Genomic DNA, 26493 nt, shown 5'->3' on the forward strand with positions numbered 1-26493 from the left:
AATTGTTAATTCATTAATTGTTGAACGTTTTGTTTTCTTCCACCGGATTTGTGGACTGTCTGAAATGGATTGTACCCAGTGTACCCAATTAATTGACTACTTGGGTCTAGTTTCACTTGTTCATTAATAATCTAATGAGTCGAGTTTTTTTTTTTATCTTCATTCAAACAGTTTACAAATTAACACTAACAATGTTTTATTCTTTTATTTTTATATAGAATTATAATGCAAATAAACTAGGTATATAAATCTATCAATTACAGTCTAACTTTGAAGAAATCAAATTTTGATTTAAAAAATATTGCAATTTATCGCAGTACAATATTTCTCCATATTTCCTGCTCTAGATATTATTTTAGCTTGTTGCCCACCGAGTTATAAATGTATAATTTTATGGATCTCGAAAATAGACATATATTTTTCAACTGAGCTTTATTTATTTGCAATGCTTTATAGTTGATTTAATATACAGGTAGCTATAAATCAATCTCTAAATGATACGTGTAAATGATTTTGTTAACCTCGTTTTCAAGTTCATCACAGGAACAAGAAGTCGTTGATTCCAATCCTGAAGAACTTCTGGTGATCGAAACACGTTGAAACAAAGTAGATATTGTTCACTGTAACTGAATCCTTCAAAATGTTTAAATTAAATGACCAATAACAATTATATCATAAGAAAACTAACGAATATGTTTATATATATACGTTAAAAGGCATGTTACTCATCAATTTTCTTATAATTGAAACATATATTCAATAAATAAGAGCCATTTGCATCGTTATCGTTGAAAGAATCTCGGAATTCTCAGGTAATCGAATGTAGTTTTACAAAACGGGATTTTGTTTTACTTTTAAAGAGCAATAAAACGAGAATAAACAAAACCAAAAAGAATGCTCTTTCAATTAACGGATAAAAATGCAAATCTACAATACAAAAACACCTTATCCACCTCAAAGGAGATGTAGGACTGAACATATATAATTTATAATTTACCTACATGAACGAACCTTTTACTACTTGGCTCTTGGCTATTTAAACCCAACCCCAACCCCCATAAATATCCATGTATTATAAATTAAAAACGTTGGTTGCGTTGCCTCTTTGAAACATTACAAAAAGCAATTTAAAATATTCGTTCGCTCAAAATTACATCCACTGTATGACTTAAATTTACAATTTATTTTACCCCAAAAAGGGCCCAAACACAAACTAGTCAAAACCAGTAATGATTTCGCATTGTATGTTTACTGCAGACACTATACATGTATCTGGGTAGGCTTTTGTTGCCACATAAGTATGGTTGTAATAGAAGAATCCAGAAGTCAAGAGCATTGCTTACTAGAGGGTAATAATGTGTTTCCTACTGCTTTATGGCAGCCCATGGAACAACGTTATATCGAATTGAAATTTCCACGGTCACTAACGCCATATTATAAAAAGAAAACACATTAGTGATAATCACGTTATTATTTATTTGTTAGATGATATAGGAAATCAAAAAGTTATCCATAAAAGTTTTATCTACAAATAAAGAATATACACACGTCTACATGAAAAATTTCATACAATTTAAAACTGTAAATGATAAAAGGAAAAAAGATAAACTTACTAGTACCATTATTATCATAATTGCTGTACATTTAAACAGTGCACTGTCAAAGAGTACTTCTTTAAAAAACACTCCATCAAATCAAAAAATATAAACAGTGCAATCTCAAACTACTTCTTCTAATGTGTGTGGTTTTTTAAAAAAAAAAACCCTCCATTAAATCAAAAAATATAAAGTTCTACTTCTGGAATACGATGCCCTCTTGTATGGTATTGACATCTTTTTCCCCGACCTGGACAACCCGGAAACCATGTTCCTCGATCTTTTGTTTTCGGCGTTCGTAACCCCAACCAATCCCAAGCCCTTCATTAGGACCCATGCTACTCACTGGAAGACATGAAAATAAGCTATAGGGTAAATAGAATTGTGCGGTTGCGTCCTTGAATATCTTTTTGTGATGTGACGACACCGCGGGGTCGAAAGCGGCCGCAAATCCGTCAGGTTTAAGCACTTTCTTTACTCCTTCCAATATCTCATCAACTTCGTAGGAATCATGCAAAACGTCGTTGATTATGACGAAATCAAATTTGTCCGCCCATTCTTCTGGAAGTTGTCCTCCTCTCATACATAGATATTCAATGTTTTCAAGCCCATCTTCGGCAAGTTCCTTTTTAGCGTTATCAATAGACACTTGTTCCATGTCAATTGCATATATTTTAGAGCGCGGATATAGCTTTGCCACTTCTCGGGAATGCTTCCCAAACCCACATCCTATGTCTAGTATCACAAACTCGTCCCCTAAATATGAATATACAAAGAGTTAGATTTTTAAACATTTTAAAAATATATTTCTTCCATTTTTTTTCAGCAATGTGCATTCAAATTGCTGCATGCACCTTTTATACCTACTCTCCTGTAAAAAATCGTACTTTTATTTCGGTAAAACTATCAACGATTAACTGGATTTCAGGATTTTAAATTTTTGTAATGCTCTATTTTTCTATCTAACACAATTTAGCGCCAATAGATTTATTGTCATCGTGGAGAAAAATGCATTGGCAAACTATAATTAATACCATATCACAAATGTATTATGTACCGTAAAATAGATACTTGGATACTGATAATTTTATTGTTGTACGTTATGCCTTATACAAATAGGTATAAACAAAAAGGCTCAACAAAGTCACGGACTGTTTAACATTGAGTTTATGAGTGTTTATGGGTGTATAAATCCGTTAAAACAAGCTAAAATAAATTTTAAAACATTTGCATCACCTTAAATACAACGCTTTAGTAATATATCGATATTGCAACTACATAAAAACTATTGACAATCTACGAAATATGTAATCAGCTTTGTTTACCAGATTTAAGGTTCACCACAGGAACAAGAAGCTCTTGGTTCCATTCCTGAAGAGCTTCTGGTGATCGGAACCCGTTAAGCCAATGCAGATACGGTTCCTGGTAGGTAAATCCTTAAAAATATCAAACTTTAATAAAATGTGCATATCAATGCTTCACAAACGTTAAAACAATCACCTTCCATTAAATAATGGATCATATCATCAGGTGATATTTTATAATATGTTTTAACATTTTTTTGAAAAATATGTAAATTGTATTTCAATTTTTATGCCCCCCTTCGAAGAAGGGAGGGCATATTGCTTTGCTGCTGTCTGTCGGTCTGTCGGTCGGTCCATCAACAGTTTCCGTTCATTTTCTTTGTTAAGGAAAACATATTGAAATGAAATTTGATATACAGGTTGATAATGATAATATCTAGGTCAAGTTCGATATTGGGTACAATCGAGCAATTTTCGACAAAGTTATAGCCCTTGGACTTAGAAAAATTCGAGTTATTTGCAGTTTCCGCTCATTTTCTTCGCATAGGATAAAGATATTGAAATGAAATTTGGTATTCAGATTTATCATGATAATATTTAGGTCAAGTTTGATATTAGGTACGATCGAGCAATTTTAGACAGAGTTATGGACTTGGAAAAATTCGAGTTATTTGCAGTTTCCGCTCATTTTCTTCGCAGAGGGTGCACATATTAATATGAAATTTGGTATGCAGGTCAATCTAAATAATATCTAGGTCAAGTTTGAGTTTTTTGGTTTTATAGAGCAATTTCCGACAGAGTTATGGCCCTTGGACTTAGAAAAATTCCAAATATTTGCAGTTTACGTTTATTTTCTTTGTAGATGTCCCAAGGGAGGGGGGGGGGTCATAAGTGTTTCACAAACATCTCTTGGCTTTTCAAGAAATGTAAATTACGAATTAGGGAAATGCAAAGGAAAAAAGATTTCTGATTCAACTGTTTATATGTAAAAAACTGAAAATTCAATTGTAAATTAAATCTATACAACGTAAATCACTTCACCAGACACCTAGAAAATGTGGGTAAACAATCCAAAAGTAGACTTTTTGGTGTCATAAGCAGCTTTAATTCATGAGTTTTCATATTTGGCTATTGTTTGAAATAAAAAAGAAATCCAGCTATTCTTAATAATGTTATGTTGCCATTTTTTGCATTTTACCTTTGGGTCCACCCAGTGTAGCTGCCTTGTCAAGTTTTGGAATAATATCGCCCAGAATAGGAATCGCAGTTGCAATGTGGCCCCAGGTTTTTATTTGAGTTTTGTCATGAGGAAGTGAATATTTTTCGTCGTCTGTGATTGTTACAATTCCGGCAGCAACCATACAACCCAGCCATTCTTGTGTATATCTGATGAAAACAAACATTTTCTCTTGCAATCGTTTTCTTTTAAGGACGTTGGATCCTGCGATCAAAAGTCTCTAAGTTTTTTTCTAAAGTATTTTTTTAACATCTACACATATATCTAAACCAAAATTCAAAACAAAATTTTGGGGTCTATATGCTCCTTTCGGTGCTACAGTGTATTTAATATGACCTTTCTGCACTGAAAGTGCGAATTCCACATAAATTCCTTTTCCCTCTATTATTTTTTATTGAAATGAACCATAGTATCAAATACAAATTTACATTATTTAGAATTAATAAAATTAAGATTATCATAATGAAAAAGTTTGCAATTACTTCACGTTATGGATATTTTGACCTTTTTGCACTGAAAAAATACTATCTTTATTCATAAACGATTCAACATGCAATTAAATAATTAAAAGGTCTTAAACTTTTTCTCAAATGCTGACAGACTTGTCAAAAGAAACTTAAATATTCAGAAAATAAAACCAAAAGTATGGGTCTATAATGTAAATTTTGAGATATGGCATGAAATAAGCTAAAAGGGGAAAATTGGAGCTGATTTTTTTCTTTACTTTTATGAAATATCACTTAAACATGCCAATATATGTCGATAGAAATATTGAAATATTGTTGAAATATGTTTTTTGAAACAACACGAAGATATCCCAATGCATTAACTATCTGAAAATTTGGTCTGCACGGAAAATAAGAAAGCCAAAATGACGGTACTCTAAAACAACTGAGTTATGAAAAATGTTCATTTTCTTCTTAAAAACCTTCCGCCACAAAATATAGTCCCTTACTACACTCTCTAAATATGGAATTTTTCCATCACTATTTTATTCAATATAGTTTATTTGGCATAGTAAAAAAGGAATTTACAAGTAGAATTCATATATGACACAGAATTTCCAGACTAGAGGTGACACAAAATGGCTACCCAAAATCAGAGGATCGAACCTCTTTAAGAGTCAAGAGGACAATATAGCACAATGATATGCTCAGTCAGTTACTCTCTTCTGATTTAATTATTTGATGTTAAAACATCTTATTTTTTTAAATCATTGTTTAGCATTGATGATATTTTTTGAAACATTGTTTATCATTTAGGGTCCCTTTATTTTATAGAAGTATTAACTCAAACAGCAGTTAAAACTAAACTGACACTACCCTTTCTCGGAAAAAAAAATAAAACAAATTTCCGCGTTTGAACTCGGTTTTAACTATCGATGGGAGTTTTATTAACATTTAAGTTAACATTTATATATATTTTTATAAATATTCGTAAGCTCCTTTTTAAATCTTACTGTATAAATGGAATATAAATGTAAATATTTCGAAAATAGCTTTTCTCCAAATGTTGGCCAATACCGATCATACAAGATATATAATGCTTTGTTCAAAATGGATCCCAACATATTCATTAACCTTACCCACGCTGTACTTTTAGATGAATCAGCCAATGACAGCAAGGAACACAGATCAATATTATTTTTCTCAAATTCTGACAGACTTGTCAAAAGAAACTTAAATATTCAGAAAATAAAACCAAAAGTATGGGTCTATAATGTAAATTTTGAGATATGGCATGAAATAAGCTAAAAGGGGAAAATTGGAGCTGATTTTTTTCTTTACTTTTATGAAATATCACTTATACATGCCAATATATGTCGATAGAAATATTGAAATATTGTTGAAATATGTTTTTTGAAACAACACGAAGATATCCCAATGCATTAACTATCTGAAAATTTGGTCTGCACGGAAAATAAGAAAGCCAAAATGACGGTACTCTAAAACAACTGAGTTATGAAAAATGTTCATTTTCTTCTTAAAAACCTTCCGCCACAAAATATAGTCCCTTACTACACTCTCTAAATATGGAATTTTTCCATCACTATTTTATTCAATATAGTTTATTTGGCATAGTAAAAAAGGAATTTACAAGTAGCATTCATATATGACACAGAATTTCCAGACTAGAGGTGACACAAAATGGCTACCCAAAATCAGAGGATCGAACCTCTTTAAGAGTCAAGAGGACAATATAGCACAATGATATGCTCAGTCAGTTACTCTCTTCTGATTTAATTATTTGATGTTAAAACATCTTATTTTTTTAAATCATTGTTTAGCATTGATGATATTTTTTGAAACATTGTTTATCATTTATGGTCCCTTTATTTTATAGAAGTATTAACTCAAACAGCAGTTAAAACTAAACTGACACTACCCTTTCTCGGAAAAAAAAATAAAACAAATTTCCGCGTTTGAACTCGGTTTTAACTATCGATGGGAGTTTTATTAACATTTAAGTTAACATTTATATATATTTTTATAAATATTCGTAAGCTCCTTTTTAAATCTTACTGTATAAATGGAATATAAATGTAAATATTTCGAAAATAGCTTTTCTCCAAATGTTGGCCAATACCGATCATACAAGATATATAATGCTTTGTTCAAAATGGATCCCAACATATTCATTAACCTTACCCACGCTGTACTTTTAGATGAATCAGCCAATGACAGCAAGGAACACAGATCAATATTATTTTCCTATATCAATTTATTGATACTTTTTTGTTGTATGCGCGTTCAAGTTGAAAATAAATTTATATCAAGATTACTATACTATACTATACCGAGGAGTTCAATCAATATCTAAACAGTTATCTGATTTCGTAAGCTTTGGATACGTTTCATAAACGATTTATATACACTTAATTATTACACGACATAGTACGTAACTTATAGGGTAAAATTTGCCTCTAAAAAAGCGCAAAGTTCATATTCTTTATATATGATGTTTAAATTTTCAAAGCGTTTCAGGTTATGTATACACGTGTGTCCTTGAAATGAATTGTTGGGAACACCGATCAACGAGAAATTTAACTTGGCATATAATATTACGCCATAAAAAAATCCTATTGAATTTTAAAGGTCGTCCAAACTGGGTTCTTCTAAAAATAACTTAATTGGTAAACAAATAATTCTAAAGGTACATATTACAGGTGAAGAAATGTATGATTAAAGTAAACAAAAGTTATAAACATTTCTTTCAGTTATTATCACATAAGTATATAAATTTATTTTGGTATGTCCAACTAACCTCAATTTCTTTCCAGCTTTTTGGCTCAATTCTTCTGCGGTACACGGCTGCTGAATTTCAGTAAAGGCGTCCACTATACCAGTTTTGTGACCAAACGCAAAGACTAGTGAGCTAAGTCCATCCCTTACAATCTGTTCTAAATCTCGAGCGTTCGTTGTAGAAGATGCCATTGCACTGCAAAACTATAATTCTTGCCTTTGCGTAATATTATGGATACCTATGTGTTTCTAAATTATGTGCAGTACTGTATAAAGGGTGTTGCTAAAACGCAGAACGGAAAACGGATTTTTTTGTACCTGAACGGTGTATAAAATGATATCTTAAAACAAGATACTGAATGTAAATAAAAGAATTTATCTGTCAATGTTATTGCTAATAAAAGATTGACAGTTTACAACTTTGATCTGGTAATTCATCGTTATCAATACATTATTTTTTGCCGAGATGTTAATATAAATTCTTTAAAGAATTGTGTATTTGTTGACAAATTTAATTTATTTTTTACTTAACGACTCTATGTATATTAAATTGTTGCTTTTAAATTTTTATAATCATACAATTATAACAATTGGACGGGAAACCCTCTTTATATCCGGTTTAACACGCGCATGACCTCTGTACGAAACATTATGGATCCAGAATGATTTTTCATCCCACCCTCACCTCCTCTCGAATTCAGAATACATTATTATAATATTCAAGTACAAAAGTATTCTCAGAGTCTAAATTCGTAATTTCGTTCCAAAAGATAATAAACTAACCAAATGTGTTTTTATACGTAATTATTGTTATTTATGAGTTATTATTTTTGAATATCATATACATGTATTTGAAATTAATGAAAACAGGATTGCAGTATTCATTAAAACATTAAATAAAAAAACCAATAAACTTTTCCAGTTTCCCAAGCTTTGATATTTACACTGTCATATTGTGTCCTTTTATATCTTTCGGCCTGGTTGAAACACCAAGTCATTGCAATAAAACAAAGCAGCAAAGGGGATCGGGGCAGTTTTTTCGTGATGACAGCAGTGGTATCAAACATGTCGGCTCTTTTGAAAATCGACGACTACTGATAAGACCATGGGAACTTCGTCCTCATTCGACTCGCCAACAGATAATCATGTGCGAGGAAAGTTTCAGACAGTTTTTGAAGAATAGGTAATGTATTATTTTTTTCAGTTACTTTTATGCTTTTCCAAACCCCATTATATTCCTATTCGGTACGAAGGGGTATTCAAAGCATTTGATGATCTAAAAAGGGGTATATGTGGGGATCCGGACCCTTACAGGCTAGAAAATTATTCACATAGCAAAGATACCGAAAAAAGGCCTTGGACCGACTTCCCTGGCAATCAAACATCCATCTGAGACCCCATCCCTTTTAGGGGAAAATTTCTGGATCCGCGCATCTGAGAATTGAAGCAAAAGAAAATATACATTGAACACCTAACATCGAAATAGGTTTTAATAATTGAAATCAATGTCGAATTTTTATTAAAAGCTAGAAACCGAACCCCGGTAATTATTCTGAAAATACGAGAATATTTTCATTGAACAATAATTGCTAAAATTTAGGTCGAATTTCAGTGAATCAACTTATCTTTCTTTGCAATCAATTTAATATTATGAAAATCATTGATATTGATTATGAATTTAAGCTACATGAATTGATCAGGCATTGTATATAAATTATGATATATATCTTTTTAGATCTGACTCCGAATTATCAGACTCTTCGTCGAATAAACAGCTTGCCATCTCTCGAAGAATTCTCAACTTGAGCATACGATGAAGACGCCCCGATTTCAATTTCCAGTAGAGATTCCTTAAGAGAAACCGAAAGTCTTCATCTGTCATCACAAGTAGATTCCATTGTTATTTTGTCGAGCCCAGAATCTGTCTCAAATTCACCAGCATCGAAAGCCTTCGAGCAGTGGTTCTGAACATGATTTTGATCAAAAGTATAAGTTCAGTCACGTAGCATCGGTTTTGAAAGGGGGTAGAGAGTAACTCCAAAACTTCACATGCATAGATAATTCACCCGTCTACAAATTCTTACTCCGTGGGGAGTGGGGAGTGACAAACCAGAAATATCAATCCTCCAAGAGGCAGGGGGGGGGGGGGGGGAGAGTGTGACGTGCTTAAATCATCCGTTATAATGTTTTGGTGAATTTTACCTACATAACATATTACCTGTAAATTCATTAACATGCTACTAAAAATGTGCGTGCGTGTGTGTGTGTGTGTGTGGGGGGGGGGGGGTTGTTCGTTCGTTCAACATTCATACAATTTCCTATACATATATGGTGTACATATAAAGAAAAAATATCTGTTTGGAGAAAAAGAGAGGGAGCACCCCCCCCCCCCCCCCTTCCCTACTACGTGTCTGCGGTATATTTTAGAAAAACTAAAAATGTGGTGAAATACACCTTTAGCTTTGTTCGTTTTGTTTTAAAGGCAGAATACGGGATGGGCATGTCTGTTGTTTTAGTGTTGCATGTGAATGGGTGGTGATTGCTGTGTTGATTGATCTAGACCTGAGTTTATGTTCAAAACCTGATTACACGCAGTGTCATTCCTTAGTGGTAAATGATGCATTACTCTTTAATCCTTGTATAAGCCTTAACACTGCTTATACTAATTTTATTGTTTTAACCGGGCTCTGCTGAAAGCAGAGTCCTGGCTATAGGCAGGCAAATCGCCAATGTTACTATAAATTGCACAAGTAAACAAAAAACCAGCGTCATGGTAAAGCTTCCGCTATACCAAATAGTTACACAAAGAGCCACGTTTTGTCAAAAGTGTTGGCATTTTGTTTCTTTTTTTTTAAATTTCGAATGAATTGTCTATCTTTTTTAGTTTTCTTATTAATATTTTTTTTTAATGTTTTTAAAACATTACTATGCATTTTGGACACATACAATGCGCATGAATTTCCATGAACTACTTTGCTGCGCGATGAAGAAATGGGGATTGAATATATAATGCTTGTTGCAAAATTTAAGGCAGCAACTGTTGAACTTTTTAACTTCTACTAGACAGACATATTTTTTGTTTATAGCCGCTTACAAAATTTGGTCGCTCTCTGATGCTTTGCCGACATTAAAAGCATGAGAGAGAGAGAGAGAGAGAGAGAGAGAGAGAGAGAGAGAGAGAGAGAGAGAGAGAGAGAGAGATTTTCAGTCTTTACTACACAATATGCATAAAGACACAGCAAAAGAGCCCGGCTTTCAGTACTTCAGTACTTTGATTAAGAGATGTCAGTCAATATCAAAACATCTTATCAGATGAATTGTATTATTTCTGTTCTTACATATCCAGTCAACAACCCATACGTCATACGTTTTAGCAGCTTGTTGCAATGAGAGATGAAATAGGAAGTGCATTGAAATTGATACTCGAACCCCCGCCGAATCGTCCGTGAACTTAGATCGTAACATACATGTAAGTCACATTTGATGTATCAATAGCCTTTCATTATGAAGCTATATATACACAAGTTTCATAATAAGTCTGCTCACCCCTATAATGTCAAAATAGGACTTATGAATGTTTAAAGATTTCTCACTTAAGACACCCATCTCTTGTTTTCTGCATTCTCGACAGTCCATTATTATTTCCCATTGCATATATAGTTTCAGTGATAATATATAATTTTGAAAAAAAAGACATGGTGAGAATCCGTGACTTTTTCGAGGGGGGTACACCGTTACCCATGCGTGGATGTAGAATTTAGAATGTAGAAAACACAGCCATGCTTGTTGTCAGTAAATAAAAAAAAAATGCCTCATTATGTTGAAATTTTCAAAATCGGAAAAATCGAATGCCCATGTGATGGACATAAGGCCAAACAAATGTGTTCTCATGCTTTCTTAGCAGAGAAAAGGGGAGTTCTTGAAAATTATCTTTGTTGATATGAAAAATGCAGGGGTCTCAGCATTTCAGCGATATGCAGAGAAAAAATGCCACAAAAACCTCAACAGAAACCAGGCCATAAAGATAGATCGTCAAAAAGAAAATCTACTACTCGTTTTGAATACGATGATGCACTTTCCACGAAACGTAGATCGCACTACAACCGGAGAGAAAGTAATGTAACTGCAACCGATGATATTGAGTCCAATTACTTTCTGAAATTATTAAATGGAACAAAGATAAGGGTATGTTACGGGTGTTCAAAGGCAATCAGAATCCCACCACACGTTCCTGCGCCCCCTTACGATGTGGTTATATGCAGAAAGGAATATCGCGCCTATTCCTTGGACGGGACAGCAAAACTTACGCTCACGCCTCAAAATGTCCATTATCGTTTACGGAAGGCATGCCTCATAATGAAAAATCCCGAATTTGACGAGGATACTCTCATCATTTGTCCTCCTGATGTCGGTCAGCAGCTAACAGATGTTCACAAGAATTATTTGAAATGTTTTAATGTGAAGCACTAAAATCTCTCAAGATGTTTCTCTTCAAAGTTATTGTTTCCTTCCCCCACTCGATGTACAAGCATACAGTACCCATTTCGGAAATTTATTACAGTTATTAATTTTCAGTTATCTCTGGCTTAGATATTAGTAATTAACATCTGGTATATGTATAGTAAAAACGGTGTGGAGTGAATGCGTAAAACTATTGGGATTCATGTGTTTTACAATTGAATACATCTCAAAAATGTGATTAATGAGTTATCTTTATTGTAATTGTTTTAGTAAAAATACGTTACATACATGTACCGTTGTCCATAGAAATGGCGTTAAAAATTATAATTATGATCAGTACCTGACTGAATTCTGCTCGAACTCACGTGGCAAATAAAACAGACTAAAACAGATCGGAAAAATCCAAAGGGCAACGATTGGTTGCCCTCAACCAGACAAAGTTTATTGACGACCAATTTAGAAAAGCGTCGTGTCCTACCTTTAAATTTGCTTTTTGAATTTATAAACGGTTCATTTTATATTGTAAGAAATTGTTTTCATTCTGTAAGTCACATTTTATTATAGTAAAGGATCGAGTTATAGCCAAGCTGTTTGTAGCCTGTTTTCAATAGTAAATATTAATGGGCCGTTTTTCATTCACAAACAAATGGGTCGTAGAAAAACCGTGAAATGACGATAATGAGTTGCCACAACTGGTGAGGATACACATTTAATAAAAATGCACCGAAATAACAGATATTTAACGGCATACTCTAAAACCTGGCCTGGCCTGGCTTGGCCCCGTTGGCCAGGCCTGGCCTCAAAGTTGGCCTGGCCTCATGTTTGGCCTCAAAATTGGCCTGGCCCCAAATTTCTGTCTGGCCTCAAAAATCGGCCTGGCCTCTAACTTGGCCTCTTCAAAAAATTCTGGCCTCAAAATTTAAAATTTCTTTTTTTCTCTTTTTCTTAGATTTAGATAGAATTTTTAGTGATTTCTTTGAAAAATTGAATATGCTTAAGGAATATACGTACATGTATGAAAAAACATATATGAAAAGATGACCGATTTTTCAAGTTGAGTTATTTTAATCCATGTCTAAGCACACAAAAAATACATGTACAGCACTGCTCTTACTACCGGTATAAGGAATATATTTTGCAGCTTCATTTAAATTGCTAAAACATGACAGAGTGATTGAGCTACTGATGAAATTGTAAAGATATTTCATTAATGGAATGAAAAATTGAATGAATAAAACAACAATTACTGTCAAAGGACATTTTATTTAAGATAATCAACACAAATTAAGTTTATGATGCGTATCGGTACACCCTAAAGAAAGATAAACTGTCAAATTGATAAAAGGTAATGGAAAAAGCAATGTGCAATGCAAAAGTTCATATCTTGGTGTGAGCGGCGGATATTTAGAACAATGTTTCAAAGTTATAATTTTCTATTAAAATAAACAGACAATATATTGATATAAATCAATTATGAGCCACTTTTAAAAAGGATTATATATTGTCATATCACATATTGTGGATTGCAGTTATTATGAAGGTCTTAGCAACTTTTTATAAACATAGACCTGCATTAAAGTTTGAACCCCTTGTGCGGCCCAAACATTGTTCAGTGGCCCAGACGAAACATTTAAGGATTAATAATATGTTAAATCTTGACGAAAGTATATGATAATTAAACTTTCAAGTATTGTTTAATATTCATCCATTTGTATTTAAAAAAATGAGCAACAATTTAAGATAGGAGAAAGAACAAAAATGTTAGTATTGATGATTACTTTTGAAGGTACTTAAGAAAAAGGGCTGGCCCCTTAAATTAGGAGCCAAAACACTCTTAAAATCTCTTAATCTCTTACAAATAACTTAAAAAACGATCAAGATTTTGTAATGCATTACAGAAGCAAAGTAGCTAATCGTAACAATATCAGTTTGTAAAACTCATTGCCACACCCATTGATGACGTATTTAGGGTTTTTAGGGAACTAAATTCCTAAATCTATAATGTGCTGTATGTGAAAAAGCACAACACTTTGTTTAGCATTGTAAAGGATATTGACAATCGTATACATTATCTGAAAGGGAGGGGTTGAGGAGGAATTCTGAAATATTTTTTATATTTTAATCGTATCGTTTTAAAATTGAACGGAAGACCTACTCGTTACATGTAACGAGATTGTATCTAATTAAAGATAATGTTCCGATGCAAAAATTCGACCTTCAAATGTGGCCAAAACCTAACTCCCAAGATCATGATTTTAAACACAATTAAAGCAACACAATCTGAGGTCCCTTTCATTTAAGTTACAGTTGCATGACCGATTGATTTTTGAGAAGATTTTCTTTTATATATTCCAATGTAAATTTTCTTTTACCCTCATTTTGACCCCACCTTACCACCGGGGATCATGATTTGAACAATCTTAAATTTACATTACCTGAGGATGCTTCCACCTAAGTTTTAGTTTTTCTGCCTTATAGATTTTTTAGGGATAAAGTTCTGCAGATTTGTCTGTATATATTTCTATGAAAAATTTTATACCAACATTGCGACCCCTCTCTACCCATGAGGATCATGATGTGAAAAAAAAATCTTTGAATCTACTCTACTTAAGAATGCTTTTACACAAGTGCCAGCTCTCTGTCTAGTTTTTGTTAAGATTTTTTTTTAGATTTTTAAAAATATATATTCAAATGTTTAAAACACCCTGCTCCATAGGGATTGTGATTTGAACATTCTTTAATCTTAAATACCTGAGAAAGCTTTCAACAAATTTCAATTTTTCTGACTGTGTCTCGAAGAATCCTTAGTTTGAAGTTTGGTTAAAATTGGCCAAGTGGTTATGATGACAATGTAAAACGTTTAAGGACAGACAAGTGAGATAAAAAGCTTAACTTTAATGAACAAAATATATTCAATTTGATAAAAATTCTGACAATTTAAAAATAATTATAATAATAACAAAAGATTTAGAAAAACTAAAAATAAAGATTCTATTGCTTATCAATTCAAATATTGTATTCTTATTGCGGTTTACATATTTCAGCAAAGTTAGTATTTATATTTTACACATTTTGGAATACAATGCCCTCTTGTATGGCATCAATATCTTTATCTCCGACCTGCACAACTCGAAAACCATGTTCTTTGATCTTCTGTTTTCGGCGTTCGTAACCCCAACCTATCCCAAGTCCTTCATTAGGACCCATGCTACTCACTGGGAGACACTGAAATAAGCTAAACGGTAAAAAATACTGCGCCGTTGCGTCGTTGATAACCTTTTTGTGATACGACGACACCGCGGGGTCGTAAGCGGCCGCAAATCCATCAGGTTTAAGCACCCTCTTGATTCCTTCCAGTATCTCATCAACTTCGTAGGAATCATGCAAAACATCGTTGATTATCACGAAATCAAATTTGTTTGCCCACTCGTCTGGAAGTTGCCCTCCTTTCAAACATATGTATTCGATGTTCTTTAGCCCACTTTTGGTGAGTTCCTTTTTGGCGTTATCGATGGAGAACTGGTCCATGTCTATTGCGGTTATTTTAGAGCATGGATATAGCTTTGCCACTTCTCTGGAATGCTTCCCAAACCCACATCCTATGTCTAATATTGCAAATGCGTTTCCTGTGAATAGATACAGCAAATTGTTTTAACATATTATTTAAAATGATAATGCGTCCAAAATGTATTTGAAAAAAATTCTTTTTATTTTTTTTTTAATATCACAAAAATGAAAGTTTTCTTATTAACATGACAACAAATTGCCAGATCAATTCTTCTGCAAATGAATAATTATAATCATCTGAGTGTGAAATTCTAATGAAAGACTATAAACTCTTAACTCAACATGACAAAAACTATTTGTTTTTTGAAAAAAGTCAACAGTCAAATGACTTTAGGGATATTTCCCAACATATTTCAACCTCTTCAATTTCCCCTTTTCTTTTCAGTGCATCCGTGCTTACTTATGATATTTTTTTTAAAAGTTTGTTTAACTTGATTACTGGACTGGTAACGTTTGTTTTACTGAAAACTTTTTCCAACCACTGCGTTTCTCAGCAAAACTAATAAAATCACTAAATCTAGCAACAACGTTAAGAAAAAGAATAGATAACAAAGAAATATATCAGTCGGGCTTAACACTGACCATATAAGAACATTTGTCTGTCGGAGATAAGTTACCTCAGTTTAAAATTTAAAACACTGCTCTGATGTCATCCCTTAGCTCGCTCCAGCTGTCTAATACTTTACCGTTGACAAATCAGTGTTAGCTTTTTAAGATTAGTCCGTTATCAAGGGTTACAGTACTGATATTCTTCAAAATAGTACTGTCTCAGGTAAATCAACAATGAAATGTAATGGCAGTATTTTAAGTGCAATATATGCCTCAAACACTTCTCTATAAAACAAATAACAAACAGTTCTCGGCCGAAAAGGGCATCAAACTCTCTGATATTTTTTTCACGCAGAACTATATATCCAAAACTTAACACTGAAGATACTTTGGTCAACATGAGGTCAAATTTACGAGCAGTTTGTCTTCAAAAGAAAGCCATAAAATATAATGCACTGTACTGTGGAATTCCTAAATTTGAATCAAGCTATCAGAGCGTCATAATGCCAGGGGTATAAAAAGACACACACAAAAATCATCGGTGAAGTAAACCAGAATCGAGTTCAACATTCTGTAGACTCTTTACTAATTTCTTTTCACAATACCTATTACTGGAAGAAGAAGCCGTTGGTTCCAATCCTGTAAAGCCTCTGATGAACGATACACGTCGATCCAATGCAGAACTGGTTCGTAATATCCATAGCCTTCACAAAATTGAGAGATAATAAGTTTTGTTTTTCAATGCACAAATGATAATGATGATGATGATAATTAAAATCATAATAATTGTGATAATAATTATAATAATAATAAAAGTAATAATTATAATAATATATAATTAAAAAAAAAATCTTAATATCACATTGATAAATCAAAACATCTTGTTTAAAATATAATTTAAAAGATGTACAATGTACTTTTATAAGTTTTAATAACATGCGTTCTAATCTTTGTCAAAAGTAAAAGGATTGTATGATTTAACAGATATGAAATATTATAATCACATTCAACATATTCATCATTCTTCTAGAAATCTTATATAAATTCATTAATTTTGTATCAATGTTACAGAGATAAGTTTTGTCAAAATTTAATTAACAATTGATACACACAGAAAACCCAATAAAAATTAAAACAGCATATCAAGATATTATCTTTTAGATTGATGCAATAAAAAAAATTGAGACCACCTTTGAAAAATTAGCGATTAACAGAGTCGAAAGAAAATGTTAATTATTAGTACTTGACTACTGCGCATTTCAATATATTGAAATTGTGATCCATCAACGATGAGTGCTCATAGGTATTTTGTATACCTTTTGGTCCATCGAGTTTTGTTGCTTCCTCAAGTTTTGGAATCATCTCGCTGAGAATTGGAATAGCAGCTGCATTGTGGCCCCAGATTTTAAGTTGAGTTTTGTCATGAGGAAGTGAATAATTTTCATCGTCTGTGATTGTTACAATCCCTGCTGCAACCATACATCCTAGCCATTCTTGTGTGTATCTGTTAAAAACAGAATTTTCAATTTGCAAATATTTTCTTTAAATAGCAGCTATTACTTGTTCTTTCTTTATATCAGCGAGATTCGGTCAGGAAGACATCATAGATGTATAAAGCCTAAGAATATAATTGATTAATTCCTTTATGCTGATAATTTTTTCATGGATGTTTAAAAAATCTTGTTTCGTAAATGCAGACACATTTTATGTAAGTATAAATGGTATTTTTTATATCTTTTTTGTACAACACAATTCTTTTTATATTTCATAATTTTTAGCAACAAAAAAGTTTTTGAAGTCGCAGATTTAAATGATTGTTACATGTCAATAATTTTTCTTGAGAAATTAATGCTTGTCCCTTTTTCAAAATTAAAATGGGTTTATCTATGCGGTTGAGCTTGATTTAACCTTTCAGTGTTTTTTGAAATTTAGTGTACATTGATAAAAAAATGATATTTTGACGACTCATTTTAATCTCATTCTACAAATGTAATAAAAGTGTTGAAATAAGTGTAAAAACGATTTTCCCCTGTACATTGATTCTTATCCATAAATTGCATACTACGTTCACAGTTTATGAAAAAAAAATTTCCTTTTGGTTAAATTTCATCCAAAATAATCATTGAACAATCAATGATTAATGATCACATTGCAAATACACACGTCGGACTGTTGGATGGATCAGAACAAATCAATATTGATTTCCTATTGCTGTTTATTGATTATACTCTACTGTATGCGTGTTCAAGTTGAAAAAAAAAAACATCAACAAGCACGTCTCTCTTTTAAAATGATCAAATCTGTTTTAAAAAATTCATCTTGTAGCTATTAACTCCAAACTGATGACCTCAAATCAACGGTTTTTAAAGTTTTTTCAAGCATGCATCCGTGTCAAATCGGAGAGTGCAATGAAGACTCCAAAAGCTTTTGGATTTTGCAAGGGTTTGGTGTGGTTAATAAACGAGTTGTAAGATACTTAACGATACGTTTTTTGTAGTATAAGAAATGCTACTATTGTGTAGTGGATGTTACATGCATTATAAACATAGTGTTTCAGGTGGTGTAAATACATGTCGTTTCAATGAATTTTAAGAAACACCAATGTACAAGCTACTGAACATTACGTTATTAAAGGTCCTTATTGTGTTCACTGAAAAATTCAAACGGTCACCAAAACTAGGTCATTCCTCAGTTCTAAAAATAACGAAACCGGTAAAAAGATAATTCTAAAGGTTCATACAGATCTTGAATATCGTACTTATCCATGATAAAAAAGAATTATTCTTGTATGTTATTATCAGTTAATGGATCTAAATGTATGATATAAAATGGGTTACAAAGACAAAATTAACATATTCATTCATTTTATAATGAATAATTGATTATAAAAAGAACTTTATTACATATATGTAATACGCTATAATTAAATTATGTACGAAATATTTATATGTATTTTTTTTTATTGTGATTTGTATTCGACTGACCTTAATTTTTTTCCAGCTTTTTCGCTCAATTCCTTTGCTGTACACGGTTGCTGAATTTCAGTAAAAGCATCCACGATACCAGTTTTGAAACCAAATGCAAAAACCAGGGTGCTAAGTCCATCCCTAACAATCTGTTCTAAATCTCGAGCGTTCGTTGTTGAAGATGCCATTGCCTTGCAGAACTATTCATGCCCTGACGTAATAATACGTACACCCATGTGGTGTCTAAAAATATGCATTGCGGTATACGCATGCCATTTTATAGCAGTCTGTGGTATTGTAAAATGGTTTAACGTAATAAACTTACTTTATTAATATATATTGGTTACACTCTGATGAATGTTGTAACGTCACGTTACTTCCGTCTATTTTTTCATATACGGAAAGAAGATATTTATAGACTGAGGACAATTAATCGGCAAATTTTTTTTCATTAGTAGATAATATACATTTTAGATTATATACCAAATTTAGGTAAATGTGTAAATGTAAAGATGAAAACGAGGGTTATTTATCCTTACAACATTACATAGTCAAAATCATTGCGGTTTACATGTTTAGCGATAGCTTTTAATACAGAAGAGAGTAATGCATTTCACATCTTTTGGAATGTCCTCTTGTATGGTATCAATATCTTTATCTCTGACCTGCAAAACTCGACAATATGCAAAATAATGTGCGTTTCTAAAAAAAAGTTAATATATTGCTGTACATGCTCTGACCTTATTTTCGATTCTAACCAGTTGAGGTTCACATGTACTATTCTTAATTTTGAAAGGGAACAACAATAATATTTCAGATTGATTAAATCCTTGGCTATCTAGTCTACAGAGAGACAATGGCAGTAACAGCAAACCGTGCGAAAGCACACAGTTTTAACCAGAAATCTTATGTATGCCTGTACGTCTTATCTCTTTTTACATTTACAGGGAGTCTCAGATTATCTGATATCATATGGCATTCGAATGAATTAACAATAAATGACGAAATCTTGTGCAGACCCTGAAACATGCTACTACATCTCTGCGAACCGTACCGATCCGTGCAAGAAACGAACCGTACCGTTCATAGCATTAAGCGAACCTCAGAGAGAGAGAGAGAGAGAGAGAGAGAGAGAGAGAGAGAGAGCTTTTGTGTGAATTTTGATACTTAAATAACAGTTTTATCACTTAACTTAATTATTTTGCTTTAACTAGGTTTCTGTATTCAGTCATTTGAGTAACACTTTATTTATATGCTTTGCCTGTAAATTATTTTAAGTATAACAGATAACAACTGCGTGCTACTCAGCTCCTCCTACATTGATGAAAAAAAAATTCGAAAAAAGGTTATTTTTTTTTTATTTCAGAGATTGCTCCTATATATTTGAAATTATTTAACAATCATTATTTAAAGAGAATATTGTGTTTTATATTATGGGATATCTTGTACAAAGAAAAAGCAAAAAAAATTATAATGAAATTAAATTTAACAAATAAATAATGTCAACTAGCCCAGAAGCCAAATGGGGAATGTTTATTAAATGTAAACTAACTACATAAATATGTTGGTCAAAAATAGTGTATATACATTAACGTCATATTGCTCTGTTTACTCGTTTGTGCAGTACCTATATTAATGCACATTTTCCGTCGAGGTGACTAGGAATGGAACAAAACCTGTTATCGATGAATTCAATAAAAGAAACGAGGTATGGAAACCAAATATATGTATATGCCAAATAGAATAAAAATGCACGTCGTCTCTGTGACAAGAAACTGATCTTGTAACATTTGTAGTTTAAAACAATAAGCTGATTTGTTGGAAAATTTCAGAACATATGTGAAACAAGTTTGGTACACATGGGTTTGATATGAATTTGATTAGGTAATGATACAAAATGTACACATGCAATTCCTGCGTGAAAAAATTCAACCTTGAAATGCAGACGGTTTAAATTATTGTCCATGAACTGTAATGACATGTTCATATTTTTTAAACATCTAGCGATCGTCTGACGTTTTGTAAATGAAACACGATTCTTAATCTTTTGTATGCCATTTGTTGTTCATCTAATGTGGAATTCATTTCATTTGTTCCGCTGGTTATATAAACAAATGATATTTTTTTTGTAAATAGAGACGTTTGTCAATATCTTTGTTCAGGTAGTGACATTGCAATATGTGATGTTAAATAATAGAAAAAATATAGAGTTTCTGTTGGCTTTTATACATGTACTTATACAATTTTGCGTTTTTATTCGTCGTCTAAATCTTGTAGAAATATTTTGCAGTCACAGATCGGTATCCAAATTTCGCCGCATCTTTCAACTGGCCAATTGTACGTACAATTTCTTGTTATCTTGATTTGTGTGTGCTCATTCTCAAATTATACTTTCATCAAGATAATCTCGTTCAACGCGACACTATTTTATCATGAACATTGTTTATCATTTCCTATTATGTATAAACTCTGCGTGCGTGCAAACTGTTCTATCGTGCATTAATTCTACATGTAACCCATCGGGCGTAAATCTTATCATATCGTCCATCTTGTGAAACCAAAAATTCCGTGTAATGTACACAAACCGTGCTTTATTTCATAAGATTACGTTTAAATGTTACACATTTCATAGCATGTACAGGTGTAGATGTCAAAGATGAAGAGTAGCCATGTTGTATTTTATATCTCCAGTGCTTGCTACTTTCACTCCCATATGAATCACAAAGGTGAAGATTTTATTGTTTTAAGTACAACCTTCGTATGTTTATTCCAACTAAAAGTGATCAGCTAAGTTGAGCTAAACAGCTTAACTATGGTAAAAAAAATATTGATATAAATTATGTAGTGTCTACAGTAAAGCAAAACCTAACTTCACCGGACCAATTTTATTGACTGCGAATTTCTGAAGCAATAGAAAAAGATTAAGAAAAACTAGAGTTATTGATTCAGTAGTTTATCAATTTAATCATAGCACTCTCAAACTCCTTGCAGCTTACATATCGAAACAAAGCTACTAAAACCGGAAAACATATTGAATTTTACATTTTCTGGAATACAATGCTCTCTTGTATTGTCTCAATATCTTTATCTCCGACCTGCACAACTCGAAAACCATGTTCTTCGATCTTCTGTTTTCGGCGTTCGTAGCCCCAACCAACGCCAAGTCCTTCACTAGGACCCATGCTACTCACAGGAAGACACACGAAGAGACTAAAGGGTAAAAAATACTGCGCCGTTGCGACGTTGATAACCTTTTTGTGATACGAAGACACCGCTGGATCGTAAGCAGCCGCAAAGCCATCACGTTTAATAACCCTTTTGATTCCTTTTAGTATTTCGTCAACTTCGTAGGAATCATGCAGAACATCGTTGATTATGACGAAATCAAATTTGTTTGCCCACTTCTCTGGAAGTTGCCCTCCTTTCATACATATGTATTCTATGTTCTGTAGCCCACTTTTGGTTAGTTCCTTTTTGGCATTATCAATAGAGAACTGGTCCATGTCTATTGCGGTTATTTTAGAGCGTGGATATAGCTTTGCTACTTCTCTGGAATGCTTTCCAAACCCACATCCTATGTCAAGTATCATAAACTCATCTCCTGTTAATAATAATAGCAATAGAGTACGATTTAAAACAAAAAGATTATGAAATAATTATTTATTCACAAAATTGGAAAAGTTTCCTTTTACATGATGCCTTTCAAGCGTGTTGGTTATGTTGAAAAAAATTTAAGTACGTTACTCTACAAGATAACAAGTATTGTGGTCTTTTGAAAAAAATCAACTGGCTTTTACAAAATTATTAAAATTATACAGACTCAAATATCCACAAGTGATGAAAAACATGCTTACCTTTTTTCAGGTTCATTGCTGGAACAAGAAACCGTTGGTTCCATTCCTGTAAGGCTTCTGGTGAACGAAACACATCAAGCCATTGCAGAAAAGGTTCGTGATATCCAAATCCTAAAAAATGATAAGATACATTGAATTCTACCGCTTTTATTAGGTCAATGCCATTGCAGAAAAGGTTTGTAATATCCAAATCCTTAAAAACAATAAGATAAATTGAATTTGGTCGTTTGTAAAATGTCAATGCCTTTACAGAAAAGGTTTGTGTTATCCAAATCCTTATATTCAATAAGATACATTGAATTCTGCCTGCTTTAATTAATCAACGAAGAAAAAGAAATAAGAAAAAAAGCCCATATTTTATTAAACCCAAATCATCTTAAAACTAAGGGTAATAACATCCTATTTAGTCCTTTTTCAAAGTACAAGAACCTATTCAATAAAAAGTGGCATGTTCAATGTCCTACTGGACATTTTTATATTTTTCCTTTGTATTTATTTTGCTAACTTTTCAATAAAAATTCATACACAAAAATACCACAGAAAACTAATACCTTAACAAATTCAGATGTCATTCATCGGATCAATGACATGAGAATCCACTAAATGAGCCCCCCCCCCCCCTTGAAGAAATTAGAAAATACACAAGGTCGATAGAAAGAGGTTGGTTATAGCATTATAAGTGTGATTCGCCAAGTTGTGATGGTGATAGTTGCTCATAGGCATTTTGAATACCTTTTGGTCCATCAAGTGATGTTGCTTCCTCAAGTTTTGGTATTATCTCGCTGAGAATCGGAATAGCAGCTGCAGTTGTGCCCCATATTCTCAGCTGAGCGTCGTCATGAGGAAGTGTATATTTGTCATCGTCTGTGATTGTTACTATTCTGGCAGCAACCATACAACCCAGCCATTCTTGTATGTACCTGTTATAAGCAATACTCCTATTTTATCCATTTAAACCATTGCTGAAACCCCAAAGACAAGGCAAAGAAATACTTTCCTTAATAGATTAGTACATTTAAGTACAGCTTTGTTATAGTTGTATATAACAATGACATACATAAAAAAGATGAATTTTTTTTTATACCCGACCCGATCTACTTCTTCTCAAAGCTAAATGTTCGTTAAATCTAGGTTATTAATTTGTTTCTAAAATAGCTTTTAAGGTTTAGAAATGTAGGTATCTTTTTCTACACTACAGATGGTAAAAAGGGTACACTTTTAATACTAAATAGTTCGGAAAGTATAAAATATATCAATTTATATCCGTGTTGAGAATCAGTCAGATAATGTCAAAAAATGAAAAAAAATGTCAAGCCCCTTTTTTATATCGTGATATAAAAGAGGACAAGTTAGTGTACATTAAAGTTTAAAAGATGAAATAGCGGAAATAGTTATCTATTTGTGTAGAGAAAGAGGCAGTCAGATAATGCCAAATGTAACCTAATTTTTTTTTTAAATATATTTTGAATAGCATGTATACTTTTACAGTTTTATCGAAATTTAATGATAAAATAACAGGAGAAATTGTCGTTACATTAAGAACATGTACTGTTCCTAAAAACTGCATATGATTTGATAGAATATGCATTAGTTGATAACATTTTGCACGGATTAACTTTTTATTTGTTTTCCGTTTACTGACCTTAATTTTTTTCCAGCCTTTTGGCTCAATTCCTCGGCAGTGCAAGGCTGTTTAAGTTTAGAAAAGGCGTCCAGTATACCAGTTCTGTGACCAAACCCAAAGACCAGGGTACCAAGTCCATCTCTTACAATCTGCCCCAAGTCCCGAGCGTTGGTTGAAGATGCCATTGCTCTGCAAGATTTATACGACAGAAAAAAAACGCCAAAGTGTATGAGTATTACAGGTAGCAGAAACTCTACATTTTCCTATAGTGTAATTTCTTTTATATTAGTGCAATGTCACTACCTGAACAAACATATTAACAAACGTCACGATTTACAAAAAAATATTGTTGGTTACATAACCAGCGGAACAAATGAAATAGATTCCACATTAGATAAACAACAAATGGCATACAAAAGATAAAGAATTGTGTTTCATTTACAAAACGTCAGACGATCGCGATATGTTCAAAACACATTATTATGTCATTACAGTTCATGGACGATACTTAAAACCGTGTGCATTTCAAGGTTGAATTTCCTCACGCAGGAATTGCATGTGTACATTTTCTATCATTACCTAATCACATTCATATCAAACACATGTCTACCAAACTTGTTTCACATATATTCTGAAATTTTCCAATAAAGCAGCTTATTGTTTTAAACTACAAATGTTACAAGATCAGTTTCTTGTCACAGAGATGACGTGCATATTTATGCTATTTGGCATATACACGGGTTTCCATACTTCGTTTCTTTTATCAAATTCATCGATAACAGGTTTTGTTCCATTCCTAGTCACCTCGTCGGAAAACGTGTATTAAAAAAGGTAGTGCACAAACGATTAAACAGAGGAATATGACGTTTATGTATATACTTTATTTAACCAACATATTTATGCAAATAGTTTACATTTAATAAACATTCCCCATATGGCATTTGGGCTAGTTGACATTTATTTATTTTTTTTTTATTTATTTTATTTCTTTATAATTTTTTGGCTTTTTTCATTTTACAGGGTGTCCCATAATATATGACACACATTTCTCTTTAAATAATGATTGTTAAATAATTTCAAATATATTGGAGCAATCTCTTAAATAAAAAAAAAAAAAATATAACCTTTTTTATTCGGATTTTTTTTTATCAATGTAGGAGGAGCAAAGCACACGCAGCTGATGGTGTTATCTGTTATACTTAAAATAATTTATAGGCAAAGGATATAAATAAAGTGTTACTCAAATGACTGAATACAGAAACCTAGCTAGTTAAAGCGAAATAATTAAGTTAAGTGATAAAAATGTAATTCAAGTATTAAAATTCACACAAAAGAGATTTCTCTCTCTCTCTCTCTCTCTCTCTCTCTCTCTCTCTCTCTCTGAGGTAATGCTGTGAACGCTACGGTTCGTTTCTTGCACGGATCGGTACGGCTCGTTCCAGAGGTGTAGTGGCATGTTTCAGGGTCTGCACAAGATTTGGTCAGTTATTGTTAATTCATTCGAATGTCATATGATATCAGATAATCTGAGACTCCCTGTAAATGTAAAAAGAGATAAGACGTACAGGCATACATAAGATTTCTGGTTAAAAATGTGTGCTTTTTCACGGTTTGCTGTTACTGCCATTGTCTCTCTGTCGACTAGATAGCTAAGGATTTAATCAATCTGAAATATTAGCATCATGTGGTTTTTCTGGCTGTTCCCTTTTAATATTAAGAACAGTACATGTAAACTTCAACTGGTTAGAATCGAAAATAAGGTCAGAGCATGTATAGCAATATATTAATATCTTAAAAAGACTTCAGCAAGAGTTGCAAGAGATACACTCTATTACACAGTGTTAAGTTTTAAATATTGCTATTAAAACCCCCTGATTTAGTGTTAATTCGAAATTGTGAGAAGTTTATCGAAGGATTTTCTTGTAAACCATTGCTTCCTGTTAACTAGATACAGATAAGACCTACATACATGTATAAGATATCTGCTTATAAATGTGCGTTTTATATTATATGCTTTTACTGTCATAGTTCATCTATCGCTTATATAGCCCAGGACTTAATCAACCTGAAATATACATACCATGTAGCATTTAT

The 26493-nt window shown here is 32.5% G+C and overlaps 3 protein-coding genes across 4 annotated transcripts; all 3 read right to left on the minus strand.

Moving 5' to 3' along the window:
- Positions 1 to 1459: 1459 nt before the first annotated feature.
- On the minus strand, positions 1460 to 7624 carry LOC117683790 (uncharacterized). Of its 2 annotated transcripts, XM_066073736.1 has the most exons (5): positions 7401 to 7624; positions 4098 to 4285; positions 2921 to 3031; positions 1772 to 2351; positions 1460 to 1691 (listed from the first exon to the last, which is right to left on the minus strand). In XM_066073736.1, the coding sequence occupies exons 1-4, from the start codon at positions 7568 to 7570 to the stop codon at positions 1792 to 1794; spliced, it is 1029 nt and encodes a 342-aa protein (XP_065929808.1). In that variant the 5' UTR covers positions 7571 to 7624; the 3' UTR covers positions 1460 to 1691; positions 1772 to 1791. The 2 variants fall into 2 exon arrangements, with proteins under 2 accessions (XP_065929808.1, XP_065929807.1); XM_066073735.1 differs by lacking the exon at positions 1460 to 1691 and having other exon boundaries at positions 1758 to 2351.
- A 5934-nt stretch (positions 7625 to 13558) lies between these two features.
- LOC105326449 (S-adenosylmethionine-dependent methyltransferase Rv2258c-like) lies at positions 13559 to 19213 on the minus strand. The gene is made up of 4 exons (XM_066072730.1): positions 18940 to 19213; positions 17272 to 17459; positions 16551 to 16659; positions 13559 to 15467 (listed from the first exon to the last, which is right to left on the minus strand). Exons 1-4 carry the CDS (start codon positions 19107 to 19109, stop codon positions 14903 to 14905), a joined length of 1032 nt encoding a protein of 343 aa, XP_065928802.1. The 5' UTR covers positions 19110 to 19213; the 3' UTR covers positions 13559 to 14902.
- A 2650-nt stretch (positions 19214 to 21863) lies between these two features.
- LOC105326445 (uncharacterized) lies at positions 21864 to 24686 on the minus strand. The gene is given in 4 exon segments (NM_001305325.2): positions 21864 to 22522; positions 22776 to 22886; positions 23508 to 23695; positions 24418 to 24686. Coding segments are annotated over 4 exon segments (1029 nt in total). The 5' UTR covers positions 24585 to 24686; the 3' UTR covers positions 21864 to 21959.
- Between the last annotated feature and the right edge of the window lie 1807 nt (positions 24687 to 26493).

Source organism: Magallana gigas, chromosome 10 (genome assembly GCF_963853765.1).
Source record: "Magallana gigas chromosome 10, xbMagGiga1.1, whole genome shotgun sequence".
In the NCBI taxonomy this organism is placed as follows: domain Eukaryota; kingdom Metazoa; phylum Mollusca; class Bivalvia; order Ostreida; family Ostreidae; genus Magallana; species Magallana gigas.